Source organism: Cucurbita moschata, unplaced genomic scaffold, assembly GCF_002738365.1.
Source record: "Cucurbita moschata cultivar Rifu unplaced genomic scaffold, Cmos_1.0 Cmo_Scf00060, whole genome shotgun sequence".
Taxonomy (NCBI): domain Eukaryota; kingdom Viridiplantae; phylum Streptophyta; class Magnoliopsida; order Cucurbitales; family Cucurbitaceae; genus Cucurbita; species Cucurbita moschata.
Window position 1 is genome coordinate 795,552 of NW_019268576.1, and position 9,835 is coordinate 805,386.

At 43.6% G+C, this 9,835-nt stretch overlaps 1 protein-coding gene across 1 annotated transcript; it reads left to right on the forward strand.

The window, feature by feature from the left end:
- Positions 1-648: 648 nt before the first annotated feature.
- Positions 649-7,595, forward strand: LOC111436770 (chloride channel protein CLC-d-like; the record flags this gene model as incomplete). Its single annotated transcript, XM_023074498.1, has 13 exons — positions 649-939; positions 1,103-1,175; positions 1,679-1,725; positions 1,796-1,894; positions 4,622-4,750; positions 4,870-4,947; positions 5,023-5,124; positions 5,647-5,741; positions 5,825-5,981; positions 6,058-6,159; positions 6,241-6,287; positions 7,374-7,521; positions 7,572-7,595. Coding segments are annotated over 12 exons (1,311 nt in total), but the record flags the coding sequence as incomplete, so codon positions are not given.
- Between the last annotated feature and the right edge of the window lie 2,240 nt (positions 7,596-9,835).

Sequence of the window (9,835 nt, forward strand, 5' to 3'; positions counted from 1 at the left end):
TAGATTTTTTCATTTTTTTCTCTTTAATTTGGAGAACATTATTCATATTTTTACAAACTCATTTTTAATTTTATGTTAGTTCATCTTTTAGTTATTGGACTTCAAATTTATTTTTTTAATTTATAATTTTACCAAATATATATATATATTCTAAGACAATGAAAAAATCTTACCAAATATATATATATATTCTAAGACAATGAGGTGAAGTGAAAGAGCATGAGTTCAAATCTTATCCATCCATATCATTGTAATATTCTACTTTAATCTCATTCATCCATATTATTGTAATATTCTACTTTAGTTGGAGAGGAGAGCGAAATGTGTCTCTAACTTACAGTAAATTATTACTTAAAAAAATTATATATTTAATTTGACATTTAGACTATATGTATGAAAATTTATGGTAATTCGTAGAGTGGAAGGATGAATCTTACGAACTTTAATTTTTTTTATATATATATAAAGTAAAATGGAATCCTTTATTGATGGTTCGTTGTGCATTATCCCAGTCAATATAAAATTCTCCAAGTTCTTCTTACTTTGCAGTTGATAGCCAAATCTTCATTTTTCCATCTTTCTTTCTAATTCCTTTCATATTCATCTTGTATGATTCTCCAACTTCAATCCCGTTTATTAGTATCTTGATTCGCGGTTATCACAGATTCCAACCCCCACCTAACTTTGAGTTTCCTGGGTTTGATCGTCGTCAAAACTTGGGTTCATTTCAGCTGCTCTGGAATCGGAGCAGAACTGATCGACCATGTCTCCAATCAAATCCAAAATGGGATGAACAGAGCAAAGAACATATGGTCCCGCCTTCCCAACTCCGATGAACATGAGGACGACCATGTTAGTTTCTGGAAGAAGAATGATGGGTGTGGCGTCGAGAGCCTTGATTATGAGGTTATCGAGAATTATGCTTACTGGGATGACCAGGTACTTTCATTTTGTTCTGTTTCTGCTCTTTTAATCTTAAGGTCGAGATTGGATTATTGTGGGAAATTTGAGATTTCCCATGATTATGCTTACTTCATCTGTTCATGTCGTTGTTTCATGTCGCTGTTTTTATGCTTGATGAACTGTGTTTGGAATTCTGTAGGCGCAAAGAGGGAAATTGTTTGTTGGCTATAGTGTGGCGGTTAAGTGGCTGTATGCGTTGCTCATTGGCATTGGTATCACCGCAGCTTCCTTTTGCCTTACCCAAAACTTACATATTACACTTTACTATTACTCATAGGAAATATTTTTAGTCATCATATGCAATGCGAAAGTGTAACGGTAACGGCCCAATCCCACCGCTAGCCAATATTGTCCTCTTTGAGCTTTTTCTTTCGGGCTTCCCCTCAAGGTTTTTAAAATGCGTTGGGAGAGGTTTCCATACCCTTGTAAAGAATGTTTCGTTCTCCTCCCCAACCAATGTGGGATCTCACAATCCACCCCTTTTCGAGGCCCAACGTCCTCGCTGACACTCGTTCCCTTCTCCAATCAATGTGGGACCCCCCAATCAACGTGGGATCTCACAATCCACCACCTTTCCCTAGCAGACGCGTTTTAAAAATCTTGAGGGAAAGCCCGAAAGGGAAAGCTCAAAGAGAACAATATCGGGTAGCGGTGGGCCTGGGCTGTTACAGTATTGGTGGGCGTTTGAAAACATTTCTTTTGTTTAAATGAACAGGAATTGACATTCATGGTGTCCTGTTCTTAAGAACCCTAATTGGAAAGGTACAATTTGGAGATTTGCTTTTCAAGTTTTGTCATTTTGTTTTCTTTTCATAATCTTGGGACATGATAGATATTTGGAAGCATTGGCTCTGTGGGAGGTGGATTGGCTTTAGGCAAGGAAGGGCCTCTTGTTCATACTGGCGCTTGTATTGCTTCTTTGTTAGGACAAGTAAGCCTCATAGTCTTATTGCTATTCCGTTCTTGTCTCGAACTTTGATGCATTAGCTGTTTGGTATCCATTTGAAATCGAGTCATTGTTCGATATGTAATTCGTGATGTTCAACGCGCGCATACCGTCGGTTTTCTTATCTGAAAGCTCCAATATCATCAGGGTGTCCTGAATATATATAAATTCCTGCTTTGTTTGATCATTGAAACTCACACATGTCCTTTCCAAATCAGGGTGGATCTGGTAAATATCATCTCAATTCCAGGTGGTTATACCGTGTTTTTTTGCGCTTTGTTAATTTACGAGCAAAACAATCTTTCAATCCTTATAGTTTGGATTTGTGAGATCCCATATCGGTTGCAGAGGAGAACAAAACATTCTTTATAAGAGTGTGGAAACCTCTCCATAGCAAACGCTTTTTAAAAACTTTGAGGGAAGCCTGAAAAGGAAAGCTCAAAGAGGACGATATCTGCTAGCGGTGGGCTTGGGCTGTTACAAATGGTATCAGATCCAGACACCGGGCGATGTACCGGCAAGGAGCCTTAGCCGTAAAGGGGGGTGGACATGAGGCAGTGTGCTAGCAAGGACGCTAGGCCGCAAAGGGGCTAGATTGGGAGGTCCCACATCGCTTGGAGAAGGGAACAAATGCCAGCGAGGACACAAGACCCGAAGGGAGGTGGATTGTGAGATCCTACATCGGTTAGAGAGGAGGAGAACGAGCCATTATTTATAAGGGTGTGGAAACCTTTCCCTAACAGATGCGTTTTAAAACCTTAAGGGGAAGCTCGAAAAGGAAAGCCCAAAGAGGACAATATTTGCTAGCGGTGGGCTTGAGTTATTACAAATGGTATCAAAGCCAGACACTGGGCGATGTGTCAGCGAGGAGGCTAAGCCCTGACGGGGGGTGGACACGAGAGGGTGTGCCAGCAAGGATGCTGGGCCCCAAAGGGGGGTAGATTAGGGGGTTCCACATCGATTGGAGAAGGGAACAAATGCCAGCGAGGATGCTGGGCCTCGAAGGGGGGTGGATTATGAGATCCCAAATCGGTTGGAGAGGAGAACGAAGCATTCTTTATAAGGGTGTGGAAGCATCTTCCTAGCAGACGCGTTTTAAAAACCTTGAGGGGAAGCCCAAAAGGGAAAGCCTAAAAAGAACAATATCTGCTAGCGGTGGGTTGGATTGTTACAGTGTCAGCGTCTAGCTCTAGGGATCAAGTGAAAAAGAAAAACAATCAAACTTGCTTTTAATTTATCTTCACATATTATGAGTTGTAGTTTCGAGTACGTAGAGCCCTTACGGTATGATGAGTATTAACATTATTGACTCGAGAAATTTACATATTTAAACTTTGTATACGACAACGAAGGTGGAAGAGTCAACTTTTGTGGCGTGTGTTCTTTACTTCTGCTGTCGTGGCTGTCGTGGTACGTGCAGCCATGGGATGGTGTAAGAGTGGAAAGTGTGGACATTTTGGTTCAGGTGGTTTCATAATATGGGACATATGAGAGTAAGGTTCATAATCCATTCATCCAGAGTTTATTGACCTTTTTGGTAACTTTATTCATATAGCTTAAGGCGTAGTTTTCTTTGTTGCATGCTCTTTCATTGTCCTGTCTCATATTTTCATTCCGCCCAAGTCCACCGCTAGCAGATGTTGCCTTTTTTGGACTTTTTCTTTCGAGTTTTCCCTCCAGATTTTTAACACGCGTCTGCTAGGGAGAGGTTTCCACACCCTTGTAATGAATGCTTCGTTCTCCTCCTCAACCGATGTAGGGTCTCACAATCCACCCCCCTTCAAGGCCCAACGTCCTTACTGGCACACCGCTCCGTGTCCACCCCTCTTCGTGGTTCGGCCTCCTCGCTGACACATCAGCTGGTGTCTGGCTCTGATACCATTTTTAACGGCCCAAGCTCACCGTTAGCAGATATTGTCCTCTTTGGGCTTTCCCTTTTGAGCTTCCCCTCAAGGTTTTTAAAACGCATCTGTTAGGGAGAGGTTTCCACACCCTTATAAAGAATGTTTCGTTCTCCTCCCAACCGATGTAGAACCTCACAATCCACACCCCTTCGGGGCCCAACGTCCTTGCTGGCACTCCGCCTCGTGTCCACCCCCCTTCAGGGTCCAACTTCCTCACTTGCACATCGCCCGGTGTCTGGCTCTGATACCATTTGTAACAACCCAAGCCAACCACTAGTAGATATTGTTTTCTTTGGGCTTTCCCTTTCAAGCTTCCTCTCAAGGTTTTTAAAACGTGTCTACTAGGGAGAGGTTTCCACACCCTTATAAAGAATGTTTCATTCTCCTCCCAACCGATGTGAGATCTCACAATCCACCCCCTTCGAAGCCCAGCGTCCTTGTTAGCACACCGCCTCGTGTCCACCCTCCTTTGGAGCTTAGCCTTCTCGCTGGCACATCGCTCGGTGTCTAGCTCTAATACCACTTGTAACGGCTTGTAACGACCCAGATCCGCTGCTAGCAGATATTGTCTTCTTTGGGTTTTCCCTTTCGGGCTTCCCCTCAAGGCTTTAAAATGCATCTACTAGGAAAAGGTTTCCACACCCTTATAAAGGGTGCTTCGTTCTCCTCCCCAACCAATGTGAGATATCACAATAAGCCTCTAGCCAATATTCCTCCTTGCATTTTCTCTCTCCTTTTCTTTGTGTTCATCTAGATCGAGTGTGTGTTGTTGTGCGATCCTAACAGCTTATTCATATGAACACTTCAGGTTGTTGGCGATGTCTTCAATGAAGGCTTATATGAAGAGCAGGCTCAACTGAAGGGTATTCCATTACTGGAATCAATACCAAAGTACCAGATGCGGAAAATTACAGCAAAAGAGGCTTGTGGAAAAAGGGTAACCTTCACTTATTCTTGAAACTCTTATCACTGTATAATTTAGACCAAGTATTATCCAAGCAATGATGTTTCATTAACTATTCTTCCTCACCGACACGTTGTGTTCTCTATTCGAAGGTTGTCTCCTTCCCCCGTGTCGTTAAGGTTGCTGACGTTGTTAGTATTTTATGGAGCAACCGACATAATGGCTTTCCAGTGAGCATAGCTAAATTCTTCTTTTTCTCCTCATATGTTCACCTTTTCTTAAGGTTGTGCTTCTTTGCCTCTTAGGTGATTGATTACTCTAGAAATGGAGAAACACGTGTCGTTGGACTGATGCTTAGAAGGTATAGTGTGAAGGACAACCCACCTTTTGTTTGGGGGTGGGCTAGGTGATATATATGTGAGATCCCATATCAATTGGAGAGAGAAACGAGTGCTAGTGAGGACGTTGGACCTCAAAGAGAGGTGGATTGTGAGATCCCACCTCAGTTGGAGAGGGGAACGAAGCACTCTTTACAAGTGTGTGGAAACCTCTCCCTATCAGACTCGTTTTAAAAGCCTGGAGGGGAAGCCTTAATGGGAAAACCCAGAAAGGACAATATCTGCTAGCGGTGGACTTGAGCCGTTACAAATGATATCAGAGCTAGACATTGAGCGATGTGTCAGCAAGGAGGCTGAACCCTGAAGGGGGTGGACATGAGGCGGTGTGCCAGCAAGGACGTTGGGCTCCGAGGGGGGGGTGGATTGTGAGATTCCACATCGATTGGGGAGGAGAACGAAACATTCTTTATAAGGGTGTTTCGTTATAAGGGTGCGAAAATCTCTCCCTAGCCCGAAAAGAAAAGCTCAAAGAGGATAATGTCTGCTAGCGGTGGGCTCGGGCGGTTACAATATGATTCGATCTTACCATAAATCCTAACGATATCTTTGTCGATGCATCTGCAGTCTAAAGTAGATTTTCAGCATAGTTCTTTGCCTTCAGATCCAAAAGGATCCATACAAAGCAGGTGAATAGAAACTTGATTCAAGATCAAATGATGGGTTATCCTCACTTTTTTCATTAAGTTCTTAAATATCCATTGAACTTCAGGCACAATTTCAGTGAATTTGTGAAGCCTGCTTCCAGTAAAGGCATTTCCATTGATGATATTCATCTTAGTTCAGAAGACTCGGAAATGTATATCGATCTGCTTCCTTACCTGAACCCATCTCCATATATTGTCCCAGAAGATATGTCTTTGACAAAGGTGATGACTTTATTTGCTTCATAGTTTCATCTACTTTTGTTATTCACTCAAAATGTTGCATCTTCCAATGGCCTAGGTGTATAATCTTTTCCGACAACTAGGTTTGAGACACGTGTTTGTTGTCCCCCGACCATCGAATGTGGTCGGTTTGATAACTCGAAAGGATTTGTTGATGGAGGTAGTATGTCAACCTTACCACATTTTAATATTTCAAATGCACGAGTTTGTATGTTAACAAGATATGATCACCTCTGTGCAGGATAGCGAAGATTCGGATGCGACGGAGCTACAATCGACGAGTGTAAGGTCTTTGACTCTCTATGATGCTTTACTTGTCTACCAAAACAGGAATACTTTGGTCATTGAGAAATCTGTGACATGGCTATCCCAAAAGGTTCTAGTTTCCATCTTTGTCTTAAACAGATACTGGGTTTGAACTAAAACTCGTAAAAGAACACATCTACTTTGACCTAGATGTCTATTTGTGAGATCCCACGTTGATTGAAAAGAGGAACGAGTGCCAGTGAAGACGCTGGGTACTGAATGGAGGTGGATTGTGAGATCTCACATTGGTTGGGGAGGAGAACGAAACATTCTTTATATGGGTGTGGAAACCTCTCCCTAGTAGATGCATCTGAAAAGAAACCTGGAAGAGAAAGCCTAAAGAAGACATTATCTACTAGTAGTGGGCTTGGGCTGTTACAAATGATATTAGAGTCAGACACCGAGCAGTATGCCAGGGAGAACACTGGGCCCAAAGGGGGTGGATTGTGAGATCCCACATCGGTTAGGGAGGAGAATGAAACGTTCTTTATAAGGGTGTGGAAGCTCTCCGTAACAGACGCATTTTAAAAACCCTGAGGGGAGACCCGAAAGGGAAATCCTAAAAAAGACAATATTTGTCAGTGGTAGACTTGGACTATTACAAATGGTATTACAACCAGACACTGTGCGGTGTGCCAACGAGGATGATAGTCGCGAAGGAGGGTGGATTGTAAGATCCCACACTGATTGGAGATAGGAACGAGTGCTAGCAAGGACGCTGGGTCTCGAAGGAGGTGGATTGTGAGATCCCACATTATTTGGGGAGGAAAACGAAGCATTCTTTATAAGTGTGTGGAAACCTCTCCATAGCAAACGCGTTTAAAAAACCTTGAGGGGAAGCTTAAAAGAGAAAACCTAAAGAGGATAATATCTGCTAGCGGTGGACTTAAGTTGTTACACTATTATTCCACGAGACTTCTTAGAATGCGATGAAACATGCTTAAGAAACTGTAGTTGCTGGCGAAACATGTTTGTTTAGCATGTCAAACGTAGTTATATATAGAAATCGCAGCAAATATAAACTTCTTCAACCCCAACTAGTTAATGTTAACATTGTAACAATGGCAGAGCTCATCGTCCAGATAGAAGAATACATACCCATAGGGACGTGGAGAGGCCACTTCTGAATGGACTTCTGGTGAACAACACAGACAACTGATAAGAATCATAAAGCAGCTCTGCTATTACTTTATGCTTATCTCCATCTTCCCATTAGGCAACATAATTTTGTATGGCTGACCTGCTCAGATTCCAAGCCCAACCCAGCTACCTGCAACATTGTATTGTATCTGTAACGACCCAACCCAGCTACCTGCAACATTGTATTGTATCTGTAACGACCCGGGAAAGAAAGAATAATACATATATATACATATAATAAAAATAAATAAATAAATAAAATAAAGTAAAAAAAAATAACTCAAGTCGCCGGAAAACCCGCGAGTTTTCCGGCGACCGCCGAGTTTCGCGGAACTCACGTGAAACAATGGCCATAGCACGCCCAGCCCTCAGCCCATGACACCCAGCATCTTCAGAACACCTGCAAAGGGAGAAAAGAGAGAAAATTTCGAGAGAGAGAGAGAGATTTCGAACAAACGTCGGCGAGTGTCCAGTTTCTCCGACAAGCCCTCAAACTACCCTCAAGCCAACACCAAACGACCTGTTACCACCATAAGAGGGATCCCTAACGAAAGCACAATAACTCAGGGTGCGTTTTGTGTTATTTCGTAAGCGTCGTCGTCGGTAACCGAGGTCGGAAAAATTAGGTTTCTTAATCAATTCTTAGATCTATGGCTTTTAGGAGCTTTTAGGTCGCAAAACTCCCAGAAAAGAAAGAAGGACGACGAACAAAGAGGAAAAGGGAAGGAAGAGGACCGAAATCGGCAACGGAAACGCCGCGGGAAAGAGAGCTCGCCAGAAAATCGGCCGAAGTTGGGTAAGGAAGACGAGATCCACGGATCCGGGTCAACCCGAACCCAGAACCGGGGAGAGCCAGCCCGTTCCTCCCTTGGCCTCTGCCTTCGGCCCAGCCCAACTACAGCGGCCCAAACCTCAAACCAGCCCAGAAGCTACGGTTCAGTTGAACCAACCCAGACTAGACCCACGGTCTAATTGAGCCGGCCTGCAAACCAAACTTCTGCGGCCCAGCTCAGTAAGCCGAGGCCCAACGATTAGTCTTGGCTCAGTAGCCTTCCACAGCCCACAACCCGAACCGGACTGCGACCCGCGCTTCAACCCGACACTATCACCCGACGTGGCTTTCTCTGCTACTGCCACGTGTCACACAGCGACGCAGGCAATCCCTCGGCTCGGGCTCCCTCTAGCGACGCTCCGGCGGCTCCAGTGGCTGTTCGGTTTGGCTCACCTGGTTTCCACTGTTCCGACCCTCCCGAATCTGTTTTTGGCCCCGATTAAGGAAACAAACCCCGGGGACGTAGGGAGCAGCTCTCACGGAACGGGAGCTTACGTTTAGCGATTTAAGGAGTACTTCGGCCAAGGCCAACCAAGTAAGTGGCCTTACTATAGGATAGACTAAATAAATTGTATGATGCTTGATGTTATGTGCTAGTATATACATATTTTGTTGAGTGACGCTTGATATGTTTGACGCACGTTGTGGCATTATGATGAGCATGATGATTGCATGATTTTTACCTTAATATGATGATGTTTTCCATATTGAGCATGCTAGATGATGATGAGTGCCACATTGCATCATGTCGTTAGATCGACGTAGGACACAACCCAAAGAGCATGAAATTGATAGTAATATAAATATCCACGAGTATGCGTTACCTAGAGTAACAAAGAGATGAGACTAGAGGGTTGTGTCAGAAGAGACATTACGATGGATTTAGAGGGACCTCATGCATTTTGTATGTTCATAAGCATAGGGTTACTTCCCCTAGAGATGATGAGTGCGAACGTGCACCTTACGATGAGCGCGAATGCGCACAGGTACGAAAGCACACAGATGAGGGTGTTCATGAGGCGCATGACACTATGGGGTTCTGCTGACCTTCGGACGTCGCTACAGATTAGCTTGACCAGAGGGTCCAGGGGGTGTGCGAGCCCCCTGGGGACTCACATTCGCACGTGTGAGTCGTGTGTAGGGAAGTACTACACATCCCATTTGTCCGAGACTGGAGGCCACCCCTCAGATGATTAGAGATAGGTCCCTATTCATGATTGCATGTGTTTGTATTAGCATGACCCCTATAGTGGGGTCACTTACTGAGTATTTCTGCCGTGTGCCATATTGTTTTTTTTAGGTAAAGGCAAGGCGCCCATGTACGGTTGACGGTGGCATCATGACCAGAGACTGTGGCGCGTGCATAGGATAGATGCATATTTAATTCCTAGTCTTGGTTAAGATAGGGCGTTTGCATTTCATTTATTTATATTAATTAATTTGTAATCGTTTTATTTTATCTTTTTAAACTCCAGCACAATGTTTGAAACACGTAAGTCCGGCAGTGTTTTCCAATGTTTTAATGTATTCTGAAGTTTTAAATTTTTCCGCTATTAAA